At 41.2% G+C, this 25813-nt stretch overlaps 1 protein-coding gene across 2 annotated transcripts; it reads right to left on the bottom strand.

Moving 5' to 3' along the window:
• Positions 1 to 1356: 1356 nt before the first annotated feature.
• Positions 1357 to 25545, bottom strand: CRHR1 (corticotropin releasing hormone receptor 1). Of its 2 annotated transcripts, none has more exons than XM_042477671.1 (10): positions 25446 to 25545; positions 21467 to 21573; positions 20755 to 20875; positions 19816 to 19969; positions 19087 to 19147; positions 10778 to 10850; positions 5289 to 5374; positions 4896 to 5031; positions 3191 to 3232; positions 1357 to 2348 (listed from the first exon to the last, which is right to left on the bottom strand). In XM_042477671.1, the coding sequence occupies exons 1-10, from the start codon at positions 25464 to 25466 to the stop codon at positions 2208 to 2210; spliced, it is 942 nt and encodes a 313-aa protein (XP_042333605.1). In that variant the 5' UTR covers positions 25467 to 25545; the 3' UTR covers positions 1357 to 2207. The 2 variants fall into 2 exon arrangements, with proteins under 2 accessions (XP_042333605.1, XP_042333607.1); XM_042477673.1 differs by lacking the exon at positions 25446 to 25545 and adding an exon at positions 21923 to 22035.
• Positions 25546 to 25813: the final 268 nt, after the last annotated feature.

The raw sequence follows: 25813 nt of genomic DNA, 5'->3' as shown, positions 1-25813 counted from the left end.
TGTTTCATGCAGTGTACTGAAAATTACTTTTTTGGGGACAACTGATAGAATCTCTGGGTGATTCTGGAGGTTGTAGTCCAAAAATAATCTTTTCCCAGCTCTAGTTCCATAACAAATGCAATCTCAGTATTGATAGTACCAAGACCATCTCATTAACTTAACACATTAACATTTTGTAGAGAATAGCAGAGGCACTTCATTGGTAAGGACACTCATTGAATGCTTAGACAATGAGGTGCCATCTAGTAAATGCATTCAATAGCAGACCCATAGTCTGATTCCTGAGAAGATTCCGAGACCTGACCAGTCTGGTATTTTATTCTGATTTGAAATCTGGTGTGGAATGTCTTATGGTCATAGTAATATTTCTGCTGGTTAATCCAAAATTTTCCACGAGGTCAATGCCTGAATACTATAAACTGCAAATTGGCCTCTAATTTTAATCATGGAGAAGAGTAATGAAGCAATGCTATCTCAGTACAGATAAAGCTTTTCAGATTTTTGCCTCCTTGTTTGTACAAGGATTGTTTATAACTCAAATTTACCTTAGCTGCACTTAAACTTCATGTAGGGACACCGCACGCACACGCATACATCAATCAGAGGTTTTATGCTTGAAGTTGTTTTCTATAAATGTGTCACAAAGCATGGAAAAGTTACTTTTCTGGAGTTCCTATAAGTCCAAGTCACCATAGCCCTAGTCAGATTGGCTATGGGATGCTGGAAACTACACTCCAAAAAAGAACTTTTAATGTTTTAATATGTGATGTGATTATAAAATTTTAAATATACACATAGCATTCCCCTGATTGGAGATTCGACTTTACTTAGATTAATTGGTCTATATAATTTCTGAAGAACAGAAAAGCGTGAATGGGGACTGAGTGGTGTTGGTTTTTATTAAAAGATAACCACACACATCAATTCATCCTAGGGGTGTAAAGAGGGTTCACAAATTTTCTCTGTCTCAACACGTTGAGATACCCCAAGTTGTAAAAATGATGAACCAACCTGCGGTCGGTAAAAATTCATTTGTGTGAAAAAGTGGGTTTTCTGCAAGGGAATGTAGGATTTTGCATGAAAACAATATACTTTGTGCAAAATACGGTTTCCTACTGCAAACCTTTTTGCAAAAAAGTATTTTTTTACACAAATGATGTGAAAAAAATAATTAAAATGCACAAAGCTTATAAATTATTCATTTATGCTTGCAAGGATGAAAAAGTAACAATTATATTCCTAATTCACACCCCTTTCCACTTCTGGACTTAAGGGGGCTCCAGGGGTAGGAATTTGATGAGATCAAACAACTGTTACATACTTTGTGGAGCAAGTGGGCTGGTTGACTTCCAGGGCCAGAGTCTATCAGTCTTCATTCAGTTCATATGTTGGCAGCGTCTGCTGCTGAAATGCACGAGGAAGAACACATGGAACAGTATTGCCAGCTCCTGTTCAGCATCCTGATTATCACACAGTAGCTAAAGACGTCCTAAGAAAGTTCACCAGCAGATATGATAATGATGTGCAGCAAATCTTTTCAATCCTCAGTATCAGGTAGTCATTGTCCTGAATATGGAAGCGTTTGTGCTTTTGGCTTTTGTCAAATATTAGCCAAACCTATCCCTCATAAATCCATCACATCCTTTTGAAAGTAATGGCCAACTCAGTTTCTTGCACCAACAGGTTCCCAGGGTTAATCTTGCTGCTATAAGAAAAAAAAGCACTTCCTTTGGTTTTGTTTCATTCAGTGATTATTGTTTAACAGTGTCTGTGGGACAGGGAACCATGAAGACCTGACATGGACAGGGCTTTGTACGTTTCAGAGCCAATCATCTATCCCTCTTTTTTTCCCCTGCCATGTTTGTGAATTGATAATACTTTCTGAGATCTGTAAGCAATTAGACCAAAAAGAACTCTAGATGACATGGTAGGAAGTGAAGTGAAGTCACATTTTCTAACATTTTGTCGGCATTGCTCTTAGATCAATTTCCAAACCACTGGATCTTGCCAAGATTTGCAATCCTGGCCACACAGAAAGCTTTCCTTCCGGTCCAAACAGTCTCATAAGAGGCCAGCCAAATGGGGAGCAATGAGGCCTTTTCTCAGCTGAAACTCCAGAGGAACAAAAGCTTTGCCCTTGAAGTTGCCAAGCCATGCCCCTTCAGCAGGAGTGTAGCAAAACTTCCACTTCATGATCTGGAGCAGCCTCATAGAGCTGTGGACTGTTTAATGCTATGGAAACTGACACGGGTGGGAGACGTAGGGATGGACATGGCCCTTGCCACTCGGGCACGGATGGAGTGTTTGTCCTGCCATCGGTGCCATCTCTTCCGTACTGCAGAGCGGACCTAGGGAGACAGCACAAAATAAATTAAATAGGGTAACCTATACATTCCCTTCCTAAGAGGGATGCCAGGTTTCATGAAAAGAAAGGTACCTGCACCTTTAATAGTTAATAAGATAAGAGGAGCCTTCCTGGATCAAACCAAAGGCCAATCTAGTCTAGTTTCCTAATCCCACAGTGGCAGACTAGTTGCCCCCAGATAGCCCACAACTAAGACCTCAGCCCCATAAAACCCCCTTGCTTGTACACCTCGGGAACTGGTCCTACAAGAGTTCTGTCTGCAATACTAGGGGTATATCTGTCACCACTAGAAGGCTCATATTGTTAGTTGCCAGTTTTCTTTTAAAGAAGTTCAGGTTGGTAGTCTGGGCTGAGCAACTGTAGAGGGTCTAAGGGTCAATTTTTATATCCTGGGATCCTCTGTAGACTACCCAGGCTACCAAAAATGCAATCAATCTCCCTCCCCCAAAATAATGTTAAACAGTGCAATAGGTGGCTGGATGTGTGTGTGTGTGTGTGTGTGTGTGTTTGTGTGCTGCAATCTATTGAAAAGATGAACTGTTGCTCTGGAAGGCTTCTAGGTGAAGCAAATGACTTGTTTTGGCCAGAAAAGGATGACAAAAGGATTCTGCTTGGGCACTGAGCACTGTAGACATAACCTTGAGGGGAGTGTCACATTTAGCCTAAGGGCCACACTTACTATATATAGTAGTATTACATTTAGTACATGTAGTAGAACTGTAGTCTGACACTTTGTTGAGTGATAAAAGTTCCCACTTTCAGATGTCCTGAACCTTCTACCACACCATCTTCATTGAATGAACCTGGAGTCGAACCCCAACTCACCTCACTGTTCAGGAAGCAGTAGAAGACAGAGACGAAAAAGCCCTGGTAGAAGAACAAGAAGAATCAAGTCAGCCAAAGATTTTTTGGGGTGGGGTGGGGGGCTGGAGAACAGGGGGTAGCCTTTTTGTCATGTTTCTTACAGGTTGCATCCAGTGATGAATTTGTTGGGGTTTTTTAAAGACAATTGCTGGAGCTTGAGCCTTTGATCTGCAGGCCTTGGATCTTTGAGGCCTTTTGGGGAGTTTGAAAGTAGCTAATTACAAATAACTCATTACTTACAATCAACTCTTTGCAATAAACAAGACACAACCAATTTACATTATGACTGTAATGTAACAAGGGAGAATATCATTCATTTTGTGACGTTAAGAATAACTGTATTTTAGTTACTTCTTACATGGGCTTGGGGTGTAATATTTCAGCTGTGTTTTGTACCACAGTATCAATTCAGTTGCTTTTCAATAAGAAAGTAATGAATTACTTTGACACACTGTAACAGCAGCAAAGTACTTTCAGCATTGGAACAGTTACTTTTTAAAAGTAACTTCATACCTGCTTAGAACCAAGATTTGTCCTCTGTTGCCTACTAGATTAAGATTTCTCCCTGGAACCCCAAGGAACCACAAGAGGTTGCTAGGGGTTTTGTGAGAGATCGTAATTGGAAAAAGAAAGATTTTCTTTGCACTATAGATATAATAATTTTAATTCAGGGTTTCTCTGAGATCTAAAAATTATTTCAAGGGTTCTGCCAGCATAAAAGGTTGAGAAAGTTTGCAGTAGATTATTGAGTTTATGTTACAGAGAGGGTAGATTTTTGTCAGACATTAATAGAAAAGTCTTGCCAATAAAACTAGCTGCATGAGGGGAAAGCTCTTGCAGAAGTCTTCAAGCAGAGGTTGGATAACTATTGCTTGGAGCCACTTTAATAATGGATTTCCGGGAATAAGGAAGCCAAACTAAAGGTACCAGAAGGCTCCTTCCAATATCATTCTGTGTTTACAAGCTAATATACAGTACAGAAATTTTTGAAAGTGTTGATATTATATCCTCCAACATTTCACAGAACAAAATGTGGCCGTGCAACATGAGAGTATGGTCAAAATCATAAAAGTTGTTTATGAGAAGAAAAGCAAAACCAAGGACAGACTGTAGCAATTTGATTTTGCCTAAGTCTATAGGGAAGGGAAAAATTCTGCTCCCTCTTGTCCTCTATCTCTCACTGAGTTAACTGAGTACAATTTACTTTTGCACTTTGAACTCAGTTTGCAGCATTTGAAATAAGCTATGCATGAAGGAGGAACATGAGAGGAGAAGAGAAACTGGAACATTTTAAAAGCAGCTGGAAAAGTAGAATGTCCCTGCTAAATTGAGACAGTCAGAAGGAAAGGAATATAGTAGCGTCCCGTTGTTCCCAACGGTGTGTGATGTAAGTGTAGCTGCATTGGCGCAGCTGCATGCATGCACAGCCATTGGGAACAACAGGGTGGGGCCATCCACAGATATCTGCAGATGGCAAGCCCAGGATTCAGTGATATATGGGAATTACAATTTATAAGTAAATTAGTACAAAAACATTACTAAGGATTCTGTAAAGTGTCGTATGGGAGGAGTTCAATGGGGAGGGTGACACCATGAGTTAACCACACCGGGTGACACCAACCCTAGTGATGCCACTGACACATACCAAAATCACACATTTCCATACCTGGAAGGATTCCAAGAGAGAATTGAAGTAAATGAAGACAATCCGCGATATTTCATCTTCTCCCGGGTTGACGAAGAAAAGCATGTAAGTAATGCCCAGTAAAGGCAGGAGCACAAGTGTGGCCTTCACAGCTTTCCTGGAGGAAGGTCACAAGGGGGTTACAATCTAGCCCAAATTCAGATAATCATAGCCATGACCCCTTTGCAAGGAGCTAGGCTGGCACTTCCCATGCAACAGAAGGAAGTAGAAGAAGGTGGTGAATTGTCATCTTTCTGACACTAACAGCAGGAGCCAGTTTTCTGCCTAAGGCCCTCTGAAGGCCACATAGGCTGTCAAAAACACCCAAACACCAAGCCCTCCCATCAGTCTCTTCCATCTTAAGTTGATAGTTACCTGTATTGAATGGTCTCTGAAGTGGTGGAGGCCCGAAGCTTTGTCATGAGGATTCTGACAATATTGAATAAAAATATAAAGTTGATCTGGAACAGATACAGAAATCAGATTAAACTGGTGGAATAACTGGACTACAACTGCACCACAACTGCAAAACAACCCAGAACCTGAAAAGGTTACTGTTTGGACTACAACTCCCAGAATCCCCCAGTCAGCATGACCAGGGCTGGACGAGGACACCACTGCTTACAATTCAAAGTGACCACAACTCCTCACATGAACTATTTTCATTGTTTATTTAAACATTTATAACCCGCCTTTCCATTTAAAGCAGTCTACAACGTTCAGATCACATATAAAACATTGGAAATTAGCAAGCTACAAAATTATAATCAATCAAGATAGCATGAAATTCATGCAAAGGAATGTCAGGATAAGGGTACAATCCTGAAAAGTGTGCCCATATACAGTATATACCGTGGGCCCTTGGTATCTGCTGTGGTTTGATTCCAGGCCCCCCTGTGGATACCAAAATCCGCAGATGCTCAAGTCTTATTAAATACAATGGCACAGTGAAATGATGTGCCTAATATAAAATGACAAAAATCAAGGTCTGCTTTGGGGTATTTATATATTGTATATAAGTATATTATAAGTCAATATCATGTATAAATCGAGGGCAGGTTTTGGGGCCAAAATTATGGATTTTGATACGACCCATGGATAAGTCAAGGGAGCATGTAAAAAAGGATCTAAAGGATGAAGCAAAGGAAAACAATGCCAAAAACACACAAAATTCCAGCAGGCATAACTGTTGGGTGGTTGAGAGAGTAGAGAGCGGTCACTGCTTCCAGGACATATCACATCCTTGTCTTTCACCAAGGGTTAGTTTCTTGGCCATGGGTAAGTCGATTCAGGTCTTTTGGGTCAATTTTCTAAACTAAATTTCTAGACTTATACTTGAGTATACATAGTATTTTTTGAATATTTTCAAGCCATGGAAGCCTGAATCCATGGAGAAAGAATCTGTGGACATGGAGGGTTGACTGTACTTTCCTTTGCTGAAGGTAGCATCCTTAATGACATCACAAGGCATGTTCCTCAGGTTTCAGGCTTTAGCCCTGAAATTTTAGGGCCAGCTGGGATAGTCCTGATATGGCATCCCTACATCAGGATGCCCATGCCAGAGTGCCCACAGAAATAACCTTTTTTGACTACTTTATTTTCTTTGCCAACTCATTCTTCTGCATGGTGTAGTGGTTTGAGTATTGGACTGCTATTTTTGAGATCGAGTTTTGAATCCCCATTTGATCACTTGGGCAAGTCACACACTCTCAGCCTCAGAGAAAGGCAAAGGCAACCCCCCTCTGAACAAATCGTGCCAAGAAAACCCAGTGATAGGTTTGCCATAGGACTGCCACAAGTCTGAAATGACTTGAAGGCACCCAACAACACTTGACATTCTCTGCCACTAGATGGAGGTAATCTCTCAAATATGGCAATCTGTGGTTTGGTCTCAGGAAGAACACTTTTATTGAAATGTAATCTTGCTTTCTAAAGGATTAAATTAGAAACTGTGCTATCAGGGAATAGGACCAGGAGTTGAGGGCTGGGTAGGGACATCCACATTTTATAACAAATAGGTGCAAAATTAAAGCTCTCAGATAATTTCCATGTCTCCCCCAGATAATTTCCACAATGAAGCCCCTATTTCTTCTTATACTTTGGACTGTCCACTATGTGCAAGGATGAGAAATGAATTACTATATCTTACTTTTGTGGCAGGCAATTCAAGCAGAGGTTTTAAAAACCTGTTAGATTTCATGAATGGAGTCTGATAGTAGATTGAACTCAGCAGTTTATTTAATGATACAGTACTGGATCGATTTGATCGACTGGTTGAGTAGCAACTTTATATAGGATTCTTATAAAAACATGCAGTAGGTTATGATGTGCTTCAAACTATGTTTATCATGCTTGCTCTTTGTATTTTATTCCTATTCTCTAGCTGTTGATATAGTCTGATATTATGTTTTTGGAACATGGCTTAGAATGTTTTCTACATGTTTAATCAGTAGGAACATACCATCCAACTGGGACACATGTGGCCAAGCAACATCCAAGTGTGGACAAGATGGCAAAGTTATTAATGAGGAAGAACAGATAACCTAGAAGAGGCTGCAACAGTTTTCTTTTGCCTGAACTTACAGAGAAGGACAAGATTCCACCCTCTCCTTTCCTCTTCCTCTTGCTGATTTAATTAAGTACAAACTACTTTTGAAATCTGAATTCAATTTACACCAATGAAAGTAAGCTGAGGATAAAAGGTAAAGTGGGAGACAAAGCAAGGAACTGGAACATTTTAAAAGCAACTTAAAAGAGAGACAGCAGAGGATCAATCAGGAATTTCTCTGACAAATGGGGACAATTGGAGGTTATGCAGGAACCTACAACATTTTTTTTACATCTAAGCAAACTGTTCTCTTCAAAATGGCTTTAAATCACTTAAGAGGATACATGGTCATTTTCTGACTGCCCCCCTTCAAAGTCTGAATTACTTCTTGTTACTGCACTTCATTAAAGTTAATGTGACTGATGGTTTACTTGATAAATTAAATCAATGACATTTCATTTCCAGGATTTTGTAGTTGTCTAAACCTCAAGTTAAGGCCTATGGCTAAGGTAAGAATACATTAAAGCTTTAAAGGTTTGCAGACATGGGTTGACAGTGCTATCGCTGTCCTCAAAAAGAGAGGCAATATTTTTGTCCAGTCCTGACAAGATGGCTTAAAGTAAAAAATAATTCTTCAGGTTTTCATGGAGGGAAAGCTAGTTCAGGCAACTACAGACTGGATTTGCCCCATTATATTACTAAGAAATAAATTACCCCCAGATCCCTGCAGAAGTTTTGAATCTTCTTTTAAAATGTTATTGAATTTTATTTTATTAGCCCATTGATAACAGATCCTAGAAAAGTTATTTTTGGACCAGTGGTCTTTCAATGGTCATGCAGGCTTTTCCAACTCAAGCATGCATTGGATCAAAGATCAATGCAGCATTGAATGTAAACTTCATTCCACTGTATTATATGTTTCACCCAAGAAACAAAGCAATCAACAACCATTAGTGTCTTTATTACATTCTCAATTAAGAGTTCTAATTGCAGAAGAAAGCCTGAGAACAGAGTGTATTAAAGGCATGCCCACCTAAGTGTGTGTGTGTTTCACTAAAAAGATAACATAGGGAGAAAGGCACTCATATCTCATATATTACCAGCTCCCATTTTAAATCGAACTACCTACCAAGAGAGGATCAAAACAACTGAGAGGATTCTCACATCTACTGAGATGAAAAACTGGGAACCTTTGTTTTTCCAGATGTTTTGGAATACAGTTGAGTGCTGGAACTTTGTATAGACTTCCTACTTATGTACATAATGCTAAACTAGGGCTGAATCTACACTGCAAAATTAATGCAGTTTGATACTGCTTTAGCTGCTTTGGCTCAATATGTAATCTTGGGACTTGCAGTTTAGCATTATGTTAAGACCTAGGCTACTGCCACACTGCAGAATCCATGCAAAGTTAATGCAGTTTGACACCACTTTAACTGTTATGGCTTCATCCTATGGAATCCTGGAATTTGTAGGGGTGTCAAACTGCATTATTTCTGCAGCATGGCAGTAGCCTATGTCTTAGCATCATGTTAAACAAGTTTACCTAGCATGGAAAAAGACATTGATAATTAAACACCTTGGTATATAAAGCAATTCACTATTCTAGCCTTGTACTTGATGGAGTGTCCATCTGCAATTCAGCTTGTGGAAACAGATTCATACTACAGGTTTCAAAACTAAGCAAAAAAGGCACAAATGCTCATTCCTCAGACTACGATGATACATTTTAAATCTGTATTTTTGAGACTGAATGTCTCATGAAAATGGAAATGGATAAAAACCTAATCATGAAACGGTCGGACTAGCTCTTTCTGCTAACCTTTCACTGGCAGGTAGAGATATATTAATATTCAGACAGACATTTGGCTTTTAAGCTGACTGGTGTGAACTGATGATGCATTTTTAATTGGTTTTGTTTTCATCTTTCAATTATAATGATCATAATTAGGTTTTAATCATTACTCTGCATTTTTTTTTTGCTAGCTGCCCCGAACTTGGTATAAATTTTGTGGAAAGATAATATATTTAAATAAAAATTTAAAAATAAATACTTTCTGGGAATTAAAATAAAACAAAACAAAACAAAAAAACTTTCCAGGAACTAATCTAATCATGCCAAGAACAATGCCATCAGAAGAGTCTGACATACTTGGCTCCCTTTTAGTAATAAAATAACTACTTCAAATCAAATGTGACCCTTTCAGCTACAGAAGAAGGAGGAGGAGGAGGAGGAGGAGGAGGAGGAGGAGGAGGAGGAGGAGAAGAAGAAGAAGAAGAAGAAGAAGAAGAAGAAGAAGATGATGATGATGATGATGATGATAATATTGGGAGAGGATCCAGGAGGGATAGTGTCCTCATTTGCTCCAAACTAAATATGATGTGGAAGGCTTTTTTAAAGTTAATTTCATTCAGCTGAATTTGACAGGTGGAAGTGGTGTGGTGGTGGTTTGCCTTCTAGTTGTTTTCAACTTATGGCGCTGCTAAGGCAAACGTATCATGGGATTTTCTTGGAAAGTTTCTTCAGAGGGTGTTTGCTATTGGCATTCTCTGAGGGTGAGAGAGTGTGACTTGCTCAAGGTCACCCAGTGGGTTTCTATGGCCAAGCTGGTTTCCAGAACTGTAGCCCAACATTCAAACCAAACACTCTGGCTCTGGTGGAGGAGATGCAGCGTAACACTTTTTTTGTGGGCCATTAGAAAACATACTTGGGCCCAATATCTCCTTTTCTCCTTCCCAGGATCAAAAGAGAGAAAGCAAATGGGGGATTTTTACTGGACAAATAGCCTGCAAGCAGTAGCATCATGTGGACAGAAAAAGGGACCTCACACCAAAATCACAGCCCATGAGCCACCTATGCCTGCAAGAAAAAGGTTAAGCATATCCTCCCCCCCACCAATATCAGTCAAGTGTGTTTCCTTCCTAAAGCAACACAAAAGTAAAAAATAAAACAAAGTCATAAGGGGAAACACTTAATAAATCTCTTATGTCATGTCAGGTTTGACTGTTCAACTAAACAACAAGTGAGCTTGAATGATCAAAGCAGAGCTTCCTTGAAGGTAAGCCCTAGCTTTCCACCATTTTGCAAGAGGATGAAATTAAATGAGGTTGCATTCAGAGTAACCAGATGCAGAGAAAGAAGGGATCCCTGTATTTTCCTAGCTGAGTGGAGGAGGAAATATTCACCGCTGTAGCTGTTCTCACCCTGATGTTCTGTTGCTTCAACTCTGATGATCCATGGGACACCTAGCTAAACACTCCAAAATGCTCCCCTCCCAAACTTTGAAGATAGGCAAGAGGTAAATCCCACTCTTACCAATAGTACCAGTATCATAGGACCTTGGTAGATGTAGTCTGTGTAAATTCCTGCACGCTTTCCAAACCAGCACCTGCAATTCAAAAGGCAAACAAATTAAGAAATAAAGAGATGAAGAAAACTTGTGCCTTAAGTTCAGTTGGAGCCAAAGGTGAGGAACTGCCACCTCCGAACACCTTGTTGACAAGGTTTTCTCCTATTAGAAATTAAAAGCTAAGAGGGATAGTACAAAAAATGCACAATATGCTCCATCTGTCTCATTTTTAAAGAAAAGAATAGCATGCATGCCAGTGAGTGAGAGACCAATCATGCTTCTTCCTGTCGCAAGCCAATGAAACTTTCCACCAACCCTAAAGCTGGTTGTTGGAGCTCTACATCACCTGCTGTGTTATGTAATTAAGTACTGTCTCTTGGCCTGACTTTATCAAACTTACTTTACCATTGGCTACATTGAGAGAATGAGGTCCGTTGTGCTGCTCATCAGGATGCAGGTGGATGACATTTCCACCCTCCTCTCTTCAGCAGTTGAGGCTGTGGCAGTCACAATCAATGGTGTTCCTAGTCTTGGTGTCACCGAGTGCGGGTTCTGGGTGGGGTGCCAGCCACCTGCAGAAACTGGCCATGAGCCACTGAGGAAGATGTGGGGCAGATATGCACGTGCTCCCCCTTTCTTCCTCATGCCTTGGCTAGCTGGCGCAAGATAACCAAGGCACTGAGGAGGGAGGGGCAGATGTACACATATGTTCCACCCTTCTTCTCTGCTGCCTTGTCTCCCACAGCAGGAGGAAGCCAGGTTACCCCACCTCTCAGGTGTCACCCAATGCAGTCTGCACCCCCGCACTCCCTAGTGATGCAATTGATCAGAATCAGAACCTTTAGGAAAGGGGTGGAAATGTCATCCATCCCAGACACCAGCAGAACAAACCTCTCAGTGTAGTTTGTGCTCAGTTAAGTCACTTTAGGGAAAGCATTTATGCTCATGCCAAGATTGTCACAATCATGACAACATAAAGATCCTGAATATAGATCAATTATGGTTCCTAAGTATGATATTGAATTCTGGCTGGTATTTGTGGCAGGTCCCCATTCAGAATCAAGTGCTGCTTGAGATAAGGGAGAATTGTGCTGGGACTGAACCATGGGAGTGGTAAACAAGTTGAACCTATCATATTCTGCTTCTTTAAATCCAGGTATTTATTTCAAATGTTATTCAAATAATTATTCAAATTATTCCAATTATGCAGATTCGGCACATTAATTGTTGCTTCCCCCCACTATGTTTCTACTTTAATCACTATGCAAATTATTCCAATTATGCAGATTCAGCACATTAATTGTTGGTCCCCCCCCCTCCCGTTTCTACTTTCATCACTCTTTTTTCTACAGTTCTCATTGATCTGAAACAACCAGTAAAGAGTAATGTTTAAAGTGCTGGATTTAGAATGAGGAGACATGAGCTCAAATCTCTGATGGATCAGAGCCACAACTACTTCTCAACAAATCTACTTCACAGATGTGTTTCTTCTTGTACTCTACCACTCTCACCCCTCACTGTCCTTCTTCCTCAACTCAAATAGCACACTTTTCCTCCCCCCCCTCCGCCATTGATCTGCTTCAACAACTCAGATCCTCCTGTCTTTTCCACATCTCCATCAGGAAAACAAACAAACAAAACCATCACATGGTCAGCAACAGTCTTCTCCACAATCCTTTGCAGCAGCTGGAGCAGTAATAAATCTGTCAGGCTAGAGGCATTGAGTGACACAAGGACATGTTTTATGACTCAAAACAGAGGACATTTTGCAATTCCTCCCAGGCAGACATTATAAGTAGGGGGGAGAACTGCGATATCAGTTCCCACCATGACCACCCTGAGTATACGTGGACTGCAAGTTCCAATCCTGAATCCTTGTGGAAAGAATGATATCCTTGAAAAGGAGGACTTCTGATCACCCTGCTTCCCTCCTACTCCTTCAGCTTGTCTTGCACCCTTGCAAAGCACCCCTCTCTTTGTATTGTACACTCTGCAACTCATACAGCTCAGTCTCCCTTTCCTTCTACTCCATCCTTCACCTCACTCCTGCAATGCTGTCTTCTCCTGCTACACTTCGCTACTTGCACCACTACACCTTTCCTACACCCTCTCTGGCCTTACCTCGCATCTTCACTATCTGTCTCTCCCTTGTTTCTTGCATTCCATCATTTACGCCACTCACTCTCCAAGGCCTCCTCACTTCACCTTGCATCCTGTGTGTTGATTTTGTTTCTATTTTTATTAGTTTGTAATATGTAAGATTCCTGTAAGTAATTTTTAGAAAGGTTACTGAAGAAAAAAGAAATGAAGAGAATGATAATGGTAATAATATTTAAATATTATTAATGTGTAAATTCAGGAGATTATTGCACAGTTTAGAAATCTGAATTACCACTGACAAATTCAGTTTGAATTCAGGATACATCCGGATTTTATCACATGCCTTTTTTCTGCCGACGCCACCAGGCGGGTGCATCCCAGGTAGCATCCAGCTAGAATTCGAGTTCAGCAGGTCTCTTTCCAAAGCAAATCGGCTGGCTGAACTTGGATTCTAGCTGGATGTTACCCGGGATGCACCCAGCTGGTGTGTGCGATAAAATCCAGATGTATCCCGATTTCGAACTGAATTTTGCAGTGGTAATTCGGGTTTTTAAACTGTGCAATAAAGTCCACAGTCACATTCAGCCCCAAGCCTCTAGACTCCTGATTACTCACCCCACTCATGGTTTCACATGATTATAATTGCTATGAAAGGCAGGAGGGGGATAATCTTTTGAAGTGAAAGAAAACCCTTTAACCTGAGGAGCAGCTTTCAAAGCTGTTTGTAAAACCCTGAACAAGAGGGTAGGTTAGTTTTACCCATAACCTCAGCCAGGACTTAGCATGAACATGAAAAGCTACAGCTGACAATTAAGGCAAAGGACCACTGGCTGAAATCAATCCTGTTTGCCTGTGTGATGAATGACTATGGAGCAGACTTGTCAGGGGGCTGCTAAGTCCTCCATTATCAAGTCCCTGGGAAAACAGGATCAAGGGTCCAGGGAAAACACCGAAGGCCCCTCTCATTAAATACTAGCTCTTGTTTAGCTGCATGGGGCCTCCCATTTCAGTGTTTCATTACCAACACCCAGTTTTGTGTGTGAAATAACATCCCCCCCCCCAAGTTGTTGAATTCTATTCCATCAATAAATTGTGAAGATTTGTTTGGATTTTCAGAATCTATATCCCCAAAAGGGACCAAAGGTCCTGGCAACATACTCAAAGTGGCTCACCCTTCACCCTGAAGGTCAAACAAGGCAGAGATAGTGATATCCTCAGGTGTCATTTTTAGCAGATTCATTGATCCACTTGTTGGGACAGATTTTTTTTAAAAAACCACAGTTTAATTCTTGCAAGCCTCCTAAATATTTTACATCGTAAGTGAAATGTAAACAATAATAAATTACTACAGGGGTGATGAGATTGATTCATTGACGGTCATGTGAGTCATGTGCCATTGTTTAAAAGTAGTTGGTTGCAAACTTGCAATGGAAACCATGACTCCTTTCCTCTTCTCCAGCCTCCCCAGCCTTACTAAACTGAAAAACACACAAGCAGACTTGCTTCCTTGCTCCCTGAAGATACAGAAGTGAGCCATGCATGCACATGACTCCCCCAAAATCATGAAGAAAGCTGGAAGGCATCCATCCACTCTCCAAGGGCAGGCAGGCTGATGAGAAAATGCTTGGGAGGATGCTCTCAACCCTATAGCAACTTTTGGACTGCAACAACTTTTGAGAGAGCTAAGGAACTCCTGCTGCTGTTGCTGGAACTAAGGTGCTTCCAACTTAATGCTCCAAGAGAAGCCAATGCTAGTTCCAGGTGCATCTGCCCTGCAGCTCTCAGTCTTTCTCTTCCTTAACATGTACACATTTTGGCAAAAACCCAAAAATGGAATAAAACAACACTCCACACAGCAAAAACAAAATAAACAAAAACAAACCCACACACTATTGGTTGTTAATTAATTTGAATGACACCGCCGGCTGGCTCTCTTATCTCTTTTTCATTTCTTGGAAAGAAGGTACAGGTAGCTGCAAGGGAGTGAATTAAGTTGGGGACACAATGATGGAGGACAGGGAAGAATTAGCTGGGAGAGAGGGAAAAGGCATCTGTCACTCCCGAAACTTCTATTTGCCCCTTTAGGCAAAATATATATGCGTTTTCAAGCTTATTCAATTCAACCCTCCTTCTATCCTGACACTAGTGCCTAGAGTTGCTATAATTCACTTCCTCAAATCCGTGAATCTAATTGGCATATTATGTAAATGACTCTAAGTATGCAAATCACTCTGTTTTGCACTCTAATTATGCAAATTAGGCACATTAATTGTGGCATTTTCCCCTCCCACTATGTTTCAAACTTCATACTATTTTTAATAGGTCTTTATCACATAGGGGAAGTAGGGCAAAATTGGGATTTAAACAGCCGATTATCCCATGCAAAGTGAGATGTCGCATTTTTCACACGACATCGCTATTAAAGAGGCAATAAAGAGGCTATAATGACGCAATAAACAGCAACTAGTCATTCACAGGGAAATCCTGAAAATGACTTGTGGTTGTTGCTTGCCTCTTTCTTGCCTTTTTAATAGTGATGTGTCTGAAAAGCTTAAATGTGATATCACATTTTGCATGAGATAATCGGCTGTTTAAACCCTCGATTTTCCACGTGTGATAAAGTCCATTGTTACAGCTGATCCGAGAAGTAAAGTGCTGAATCTGTAACAGGAAGGCCCAAATTCAATTCTCTACTCAATCATTGAATAAAACCTATGACTATAGAGTATCTAACAACACATGCAACATTTGAAAGAATGATATGCAGACAAAACTTACACATGGACTTATATTTGACATTTGGTCTGCTTTTATAGAAACTTACAACAAATGTGGTTATTTTTCTTCCTTTCGTGTTTTTATTTTCCTGCTTTTGTTATAGTGGAACATTATTGTATGTAACAGGGGCCCAAAACACTGCAGAAATAATCCAGTTTGAGATGGCTTTAACTGCCCTGGCTCAATGCTAGGCAATTCTGGGAATTGTAGTTTTGTGAGATATTTAGCCTTCTCTGTCAGAGAGCTCTGGTGCCACAATAAACTACAATTCCTAGGATTTCCTAGCACTGAGCCAGGGCAGTTATAGCCGTCTCAAACTGGATTATTTCTGCAGTGTGTTTTGGACATAAGATCACTTTTGAATGTAAAAATAAAGTCTTAAAACAGATAAAAAGTATTTAAATAAATAAATAAATTTAGTTATTCCCAAAAATTAAAAAGAGAGGAAGCCCTGCAACCATCACCACCGTCATCACTACCTCTCAATAATCCTTACAGGATTGCTATGGGGACAAACAGGGAGTGAGAAAATGGACATGCACATTCCAGTTTACAGTGCAATACAAATAATAATAATAATAATAATAATAATAATAATAATAATAATAAACAGAGTAATATCATTTTGCCAAGCACAAATACATCCAATGGTGTTCTCGTCTGATCATCATGGAGGAGAAGGCATCAATTTTTAACTGATGGCAAAAAGCTATAGATCCATGAAAAGACTATAGCAGGCCCCTGAGTGGCTGCCATCTAATTCTGAAGGCACAATTCAGAAGAAAATAAGAAAAAACAACAATATCTGAAAGCAAATGACGTGGTCTGATTTCCTTCAGAGATACAAAATAAATATTTTGTTATAATCGAAAACAGTCTACCGACTTTGAACTATTTAACTTTTCATCAGTGTGTACATACTAAACATCTTATCCATGCTGGGATGTCTGCCCTCCCACCCAATTGTTTGCTAATGACACTTAAGGTAATGATAAATGTTTGTATTTTCCCCCCATTTCTATTTCCTCTCACCTCACTAATTACAGCCTCCCACTCATTTATATAAAGATCTGCCAAGTGAGGTATCACTCCATGCATCTGATGCAGTGGGATGCAGTTCACAAAGCTTATGCCAAATATATTAGTCTTTAAGGGTAAATACTGTTAGGTAGATAATGGTACAGTATATACAAGATCCTGTTGTTTTTGCTTCAAAAGAATAAGACAACTGCCCCCTTGAAAACTTTAAAAGATATTCCTTGATTTAAGGGGGGGGGGAAGGAATCAAAATAAGTGCCAGTCCAATGTGTGAGATGTGTTCCTCTCCCTTAACATTATCCTTGTCCTTCTCCACAACATAAATTGTTTCTACAACCTCACACTTGCAGCTGTTCTTTTGTCTCCATTATGAAAAGTTTACATTATGGATGTAAATAGTATTTCTTGTCTTATTTACATTTTATCACATTCATACACAACACAGCATCCCCTATCCTCTTCCATCCCATTGCTCTGGTCTCCGAGGAAGAGAACAGTGTCTAGGCACAGCACAATTATGCCTTTCCAACAACTGATGAAATTTCAAATGCCCTCCCCTCCAAACCAAATGCTATTGTTATGGCCTCTGAGGGACAGAACAGCAGCCAGCATTCATTGGACTTAATACCCTCCTCAGATATAATCTCCTTTTCCTTGTGTTTTGTGTCTTATTTAGATTGTAAATCTGAGCGGAGAGAATTGTTGAATTAAGAATTTGTAAGCTGCTCTGGGAGCTGTTTTGGCTGAAGGGTGAGGCATAAATACTCGAAATAAATAAATACTTGAAAAAATAAATCCTTCCCTCACCTTGTGACAACCATCTCACTCTCTTGTTCCTTGCACCCTGCCGCTGTACCTTTTGCCTCTGTGTCTGTGTGTGTTGGGTGCCTTCAAGTCATTTCTGACTTATAGCAAATCTAAAACAAAACTATTATGTTTTTTTTTTTGCAAGATTTGTTCAGAGGAGGTTTGACATTGCCTTCCTCTGAGGCTGAGAGGGTGTGACTTACCCAAGGTCACCCAGTGGGTTTCATGGCCGTGTTGGGAATTGAACCCTGGTCTCCAGAGTCATAGTCCAACACTCAAACCACTATACCATATACCTTTTGCCTACCTTTCCCTTTTTTCTTTTCCTCCCTCACCTCACTATGTTTTCTCTCCTCCGCATACTCTTGCTTCACCTTGTCATTTAGCAATGCATCCCTCCCTCCCATTCTTCTTGCATCTTGCCACTCATGCCATTCACTTTTCTTTCCCTCCTACTGCCTATCTACCTACCTACCTCACTTCTCTTCTCATACTCCCAATGCATCCCTATCTTGTTTCCTGCATTTTACTGTGCACACCTTTTGTTCCCCATCCCTCTTATTCTTTCCTTCCCCTTTCCTTGCACCTTTGCAACACATCCCTCCCTTGCTTCTTGCACTTGCCAATCATACAATGCACTTCCCCATCTCTCCTACCTTTTCCCCATTGCCACACCTCCTGCCCTTGCAAAGCGCCCTTCCCTTGCTTTTTGCACTCCACCACTTGTACTGCTCACTCTCCTATCAATTCTTACCTCACATCAGGTCCTCATAATGCAATCCATGTTTGCTTCTTGCCACTCCCACCACTCATTATCCCCCATCTCTCCGACTTACTATCTTGTCTCACCTTGAGCCCCAGCAGTGTGCCTATCCCTTTCTTATTGTGCTTGCTCACACTGCCGGCTCACTTGTTTCTCCTACTCCCTCTCTCACCTCAGTTTGCACCCTTGTGGCACTCTCCTCCCTTGCTTCTTTTGCACTACTGACTGTATTTCCTCCCTCCCTCATTTCACCTTGCACTCTGGCAGTGCACCCCTTGCATCCTTCTTATGCTCTACTTCTCCCTTGCCTCATCTTATACCCTGATGGTGCATCCTTTGCTTGCTTCTTGCACTTGCTGTTCACATGTGCTCTGCTACTTGCACCAGTGGTTTACTCACCCTCCTACTCTATCCCTTTCTTCACCTTGTGCCCTTGTGATGCACCCATCACTTTATTTTTGTGTGCTGCCACTCATACTGCTCACACTTGCTTTCCTAAGTCCTGAAATTCCCAAGTGCACTTGTTTCTGGCAGAACAATTTGACAGAGGAGTACCTTGATATTTTGACTCATATCTCAGCTTCTGCAAAGGCTAGAGATGTACTTTTAAAAAAATGAAAGCTTGGCATCTGGCCCAAATGTTGGTGCAAACTGGGTGGCATGTTTAGACTCCAAGTAAAACCTGACTGATACGGCAAAACTACCAATTCCCCCCATAGCTCCCACCCAGAGGCAGCAGAAGTCTTCTCTAGAAGGCAGAAAGGGTGGACAGAACTAGGCTAGACTTACTTCTCATTGTCATAGTAGAGTTTGCCAATGGCCCAAGCAATGATGATGGGGAAAGGAATGCCTGTGAATGAAAACAAAGACAGATATCAGTGGTTCGCCTGATGAATAACTTAAGAATAGAGGGTTGCAAGAAGGAAGGAAAAAAGATATTTGGGCTCCACTTTGCTGTCAGATATTGGCCTCTTCCACACACATCAAATAGATCCCTCCGTTTTCGCGGACTTGGAATCCATATCCCTCACCCATTCACGGGCGGTAAACAGAGGGGGACAAAATGGGGTGTGTGCCACCATTCAAGCCAATACGGCTTGAATATCGGCGAGTTTCCATTTCTTGGGGGGTGATGGTGTCTGGAATGGATCCCCCAATGAAAACGGAGGGACGATTGTATTGTTGTGCTGTTCTCTTTGTTCATAGACCAATAAACTTTTTCCCCCTGCATGAGGGCTCAACCCTGGAACAGTAAGAAATGGTCATTAAAACAAGGGTGTCTCTGGCATACACAGAGTGGATTAATTAATTTGTGGCTCTCTGGTTTATTTTAGTTGAGTCCAGATCCTGTTTTCACTACTCGAGCTTTGACATTTGCAGAGCTTGAAAAAGTTGGCCATGCTAGTTGGGGGATTTGGGGAGTAACAGTCAAAAAATGTAACCCTTCCAAGCTTCCAATCATTAGGGTTCCCTTGCATGACTATGTCACCTCCACCCTCACCCTCACTTATCACTCACACCAGCCAATGCAGATGAACATCCACTTCCGCAGCTTGTCAGTAGAATAGGTAAGGACGATTGCAGTATGAAGGTAACAGCCCTCTCCAAACATCCAGAAGAAATTGGTGACATGGAAATAATTGTAGGCAGCTGTGACAAGGCGACACCAGGCCTATGGTGTGAAGAATCAACATTGAAAATTAAGAAAGGTGCTAGGAGCAGTGCTTGGAAAACTTTCTTTCTTGGACCACAGTTCCTAGAATCCCCCAGCCAGCATGGTTCAAGAAAATACTTCTCCCCCAAACTCTGGCGAGGAAGCACCCAATCAGATGGTATCTACAACAGAACCTATACAACCCTTCCATCCTTTCAAAGAGCAAGACTTCTCTACTGCTTTTACCCTCTAACTTTTAAATATTCTGAAAAGGTGAGATAGAAACTCCATCTTCAACTTAAACATCCCAACCTTGATCATACAGAATCAATGAAAGGCAAGCTGCAAACTTTGCATGAGCTGCTAGATCAGGAACAGGCAGACATCAAGTTTATAGGATCCGCTTTGAGTTTTCACTCCAAGAATTCTTAGAGCCACTAACCAGTGTTTGCTAGTCTCTCACCAAATGCTTCATGACCGCCATCACCTCCAAATCCCTTCTGGCAGGGTCAGGCCACTTACACTGTTACACTACAATTCTCATCACCCACCACCATGGGCTAAGGTTAATAGAACTGTAGTCAACAGTGTCTGTAGACTCTCATGTTACTACTCTTACCTTAGTGCTTTACAGTATGGAATTGTGGTGATTTTCTAGGTTTGCATTTCTTGAAGTCAGGTTCTAGAGATCTCCGTAAACAGAAGAGGAGTCTACTCTCCCTCCTCCAGTTTTTCCAAGATCCAGCAGACACAGAAGCCAAACGACAAACACCACAATTATCAGACATTTGAGGCAAACTTACCACATTGCTTTCATGTACTTCTGGATTCATGGTAAGCTGAACCACAAACCATGTGGCATTTCGCAGAATGAAGGCAGTGATCAAATTCCAATGGATGATATTTCGTAAGCACCGAATACTCCTGAAGAGAAGAAGGAAAAAACCACTCATAATACAACACAGCAGGTGAAGCATCAGATGATCAAAAGTCCAACCACCACTGCCTCAACCCCCACCACCACATTATTATTTTACATCTTTTTAGCCTTCCTCAACTTGCTGCCCTTCATAGCTTGGAGTAGAGAAGACTGAGAGGTGACATGATAGCCATCTTTAAATATCTGAAGAAAAGTCATGTAGAAGATAGAGTGAGCTTGTTTTCTGCTGTGCCAGAGATTAGAACATGAACCAGTGGATTCAAATTACAAGAAAAGAGATTCCACCTAAACACTAGAAATAACCTTTTTTCTTTAAGAGCTGTTCAACAGTGGGATAGATTCCCTTGGAGCATGGTGGACTCTTCATCTTTGGAGGTCTTTAAACAGAGGTCGGACAAACATCTTTCAGGGGTGTATGCAAAGGCATTGGACTAAATGGCCCTTGTGGTCCCTTCCAGCTCCAAGGCTATATGATTCTATATGTGCTGGAATATAGCTTCCACCATCCCCAGCCAGTGTGGACATCTGGAGGGTGCTAAATTGTGAAAGCCTGTTGTAGGTTTTGCTTTGCTCACCTCAGTCGCATGAAGAGGACAAAAGCCGCTAACAAGGCCCCCAGAGAAATGCAGTGTCCAAGGTAGTTGATGACAACAGCAACATGGTAGTGCAGCTTGCTCCTCTTCTGTAGGGTGGAAGATATAAAGAAAAGTTATAAAACCAAGGAAGGTGTGTCATGTCTAAAAAGGGTCAGGGGAATATTGCTTCTGAAATACGGGATGGAGGGGGTAGGTAGCCTTTTTATTTATTTCAAAAATTTATGAGCCCTTGCTCAAAATCAAGGCAAGTCAAAGCAGGCAAAATTTAGAGCCTGAGGGATATGATACTCTGGGACATTCAACTGAGTTTACAAAAATTACTTTTTAAATTTACAGTTCCCAGAATGCTAATGGACATGCTGCCTGGGGCACTCTGGGAACGGCAGTGGAAAAAAGTTAACTTTTCTAAGCAGTGCAGTTAAAATGGTGGCTTACAGAAACAACTATCTGGCATGTGGACTCCAGCACATAGATCAGTGCTGAAGGGCCTTGACAACAGCTCTTGGATGGCAGGTGCTGGTTCTGAACCTGAGAAGAAAGTCTATCAATTCAAGATGGCTGAATTCTGTGCCTCTGTTCTTCTGTGCAAGACTCAGCTTTGGACACAACACTGCAAATGGTTGAAAGCCCGTGTTACTTCGTCCAATTCCTTCACCATTTCCAACTATGCCTAGTGCTACAGTGACTAAAAGGTCACCACGATCCTCTCCCACTTTGTTCCTCTAACTGTTCTCTGGGAAAACATTTTCCAATATCAACAACTGCTGCAACTCTATCATTTTTTGCTGTTGCTTTTGTATCTCTCTTTTTATCCTTTCTTCTCTAAAGGGGTTTTACAGGCAACCTTTTACAAGCAGCAAAACAACCGAGAGTCATGCAATATCTTTAAGGCAAGCAGATTTATTATATCACGAGTTTCATGGGTTACACTTTTTCTGATGCATTAAGTGATACTTCATGAGTTTGATGAAGTGGACTCAAATCCACAAAAGCTCATGTTTTAATAAATCTGCTCACCTTAAAGTGCCACATGATTCATGGTTGTTTTTCTGCAACAGACTAACATGCTTTCCCCTTTGGAAATGTTTACAATTTGGAAAAATGTTACTAGCAGCAGTGTTGCCAGTGACTGCCCTTGGAGCATGACTCTCCTGTTAAGATAAGTTATTGGGTCATCTGTCATTCCATTGTGAATTTTAAAAAGTTAAGTGCACATTGTGGAAATAAATTATTTACTCTTGTTGTTTCTAAATTTGATTAGGCAATCCCAAACAGTAGTGAAATTGGTTGGCAGGCAGTTCTAGACGAACAAATTGCAACCATATCAATGAAAGGTGACAGTCTTAAACTTAAAAAGAAACCCACAGTATTTTAAATTGATAGGATTGGAGCCCAGAGGGCACTGCAGACCAACTGTAGAAAGATACAAGCAGAGCCTTAAAAAACATACTTCTTTGGACTGCACCTCACAGCATTGCCATTAGACCTTGGGAAATTATCTTTTGGGACACAACTTCCAGAATCTCCCAGCTGGCATAGCTAGCAGCTATGCTCGCTATGGAATCCTGGGAGTTGTAGCCTAAAGGATAGAGTGGAGAACTACTGCTATATGAAAGGTGAATCTACACTTGATTTTACTGCAGCTCCTCTGAATTCAAGACTGTGAACTTTATCGCACTGCGTTCCTTCCACCCGTTCTGAGAACGGAACGGAAGGAGCAGGGCTGAGTGCGGAACGAGTGGGGGACGGATTTTACCGCACGCATCCGTCCCTCATTTGTTCCATTCCCCCTCTCTTCTGTTCTTAATCCGTTCCAGAGGGGGAAATTTTTGAGAACTGTTCTGAACAGTTCTCAAAAAGCGTCCCCTCTGGAACGGAAGGGGCAGGGAAGAGAGGGGGAACGGAACGAGTGAGGGACGGGTGTGTGCAGTAAAATCCGTTCCCCACTCATTTCCGTTTCCTGCTGGCCCGGGCCGAGAACCCGGTGCGATAAACTTCTCTATCTACACTACACAGTTATAGGAGTCTGATTATTTAGATGTGTGTTTTATTTGTTTTAACTTTCGTATGGCTTTTAAATGATTTTATATTGTTCAATATGGGGATTTTTTTAACTGTTCTAAATTTTTTAGTGTAAATGCTTTAAATTTACACTAGATTTAAAGGAAGCTGCCTTGAGTCCCAATCTGGGAGAAAGGAGGCATATAGATGAAGTCAATAAATAATAATTAAATAAATATGTCATGACACCACCCTATGAAATTCTGTACTTTATAGTGCTGTAGTTCAGGATAGTGGACCAGAGTTCTCTAGCAGAGAATTCAAACTAAAAATCCCATAATTCTGTGGGGATGAGCCATGACAGTTAAAAGTGGTATTAATCTTCTTTAATTGTGCAGACTAGATGTACTCAAACAGGAGCATAGCTGGTGCTAGACCCTATCTCTTTAGAGTTTCTGCAATGGCAGAGTTCCCATTCTGCTTGGAGTAATTGGGGTAGAAGTGGCTGTAAAATTAAGACTGGATTTGCTGCCACTGCAGCAGTGGTTCTACCAACCACCCCTGCCAAAGATGTAACTTCCAAGATTTGGGTATTTGGCAATTCTGGAATACAGATTATATGGAGGAAGGGAGCCTCAGAGATGTGGAATGGAGGACTATCTGAGAAAGAACAGTAAACAGTATCCCTCTGCAGTTCGAAGATGCTGCAGTGCTCCTGCAAAGGGAATGGCGATTTCTCTCTCCACCAATTGCTAATTCACAGAATGGATGCACATCTCACAGCAGGGCAGTTGGCTAATTTAATTAGCTAGCCATTCTCTCCTGAGATTTCTACCCAGGCCCTCAGGGACAGCCAAATTTAATTGCCTGTGCGGATATATCATGTTTCCAGGAACCTTTGCTAAATTCTAATTAAGTGGCAGCCTTCTGGGATTTTCCAGATGATAATGGCTACACAACTAAAATGCCTTACTGCCATGTCCACCCTCTCATTCTCCTACCCCCACCTTGCAAAGCCAGGAAACCTTTGCACCAGCCATCAGCTGCTGATGCACTGATATTCAAACCACAGCAGATTCCTTCAAATCAGAAGAGACTTGATTAGAAGCTAGGCAATCCTGCAATGTGGCAGCCTGAAGAGGCAGGTTCTGGGGATTATTAGGATCAACAGAATTGAAGACACACTGATCTGATAAGAGGCATAATCCATCAGGCAGGTATCCTGTGTGCACCGACCCCTGTCACACAGAAATGAAATCTCAAGGCTCCATAGAGGTCAAAAGACTATTTATAGTTCAAGGCTGGCCTTACCATTAGGCACAGTAAGGCAGATGCTTCGGGGATCAGATGCCGAGGGGTGTATGTGTGTGACATGATATTGGAAGACAAAGTTTTGTAAGCTGCACAGGTTGCCCAGAGCCTCCTAAACTAACCAGTTTGTCCCACTGGTCAGTGCTGAAGCTAGGGTCAACTGTTAGTGTGTTCCCCATTTTTGGACTACAGCTTCCAGAATCCCTCTGCCAGCATGTTGCCTGCTGGATTGGGCAATTTTGGGAGTTGTTTTTCAGAAAAGGTTCCATGTTGATGGAATGGGAGTATAGGGATGGGGAGCCCTCTTGTTCTTTCTTTTAGGCAGCAAAATGTCTTTGACTGGATCTATTATACAATTAAACCATAAAACAAAACAAAGCAAAACCCCTGAAAACCATCAATCCATTCAAATTAGGATTATTCTTCTAACATTTGGGCCCTGCAAATTTAGAGCTGAAACAAATGTCTTGGGTGGGCTCTCTAACATGAAATAAGTTATCAGGAGTCCTTTGAGAGAAGCCGTGAAAATTATGGGTTGATCCATTTTTCCATATGGAGAGGTTAGAGAAAATAGCACAGACCCAGCTCCATTTATTCATTTACCAGTTACTTCTACCAATCCACACATAAAGAAACACAGCCATACCTGAATCATATGATCGTTCATACCTCCTCAGTGAGAATCTCCTGGCATTGGGAGTAATTCACACGGGTTGCCCAGCTGCCATTTGCAAAGCATTCTCTGTACACATTGTCTGGAAAAGAGAAACGCAGAAGAGCCTGAGCAGTGTTGGGATCCTGAAGCCAGGTATAGGGTGAAGACCTGTTAAGGCTTTAAACTATATCAGATTTAAGAAGCCCATAACATTACTCTAACCCTGTCACTCTGTGTCACTCACTGTCTCATGACTTAATCACACAAGGCCAAAAAGGCGAGAGGCACAGAGTGAAGGGAAGATTGTTCTCAAAATGTCAACATGGATAACAAATACAAATAATGCAAAATATTGGGGA

This window comes from Sceloporus undulatus, chromosome 6 (genome assembly GCF_019175285.1).
Source record: "Sceloporus undulatus isolate JIND9_A2432 ecotype Alabama chromosome 6, SceUnd_v1.1, whole genome shotgun sequence".
Lineage (NCBI taxonomy): Eukaryota > Metazoa > Chordata > Lepidosauria > Squamata > Phrynosomatidae > Sceloporus > Sceloporus undulatus.
This window is presented reverse-complemented; position numbering and strand designations above follow the sequence as displayed.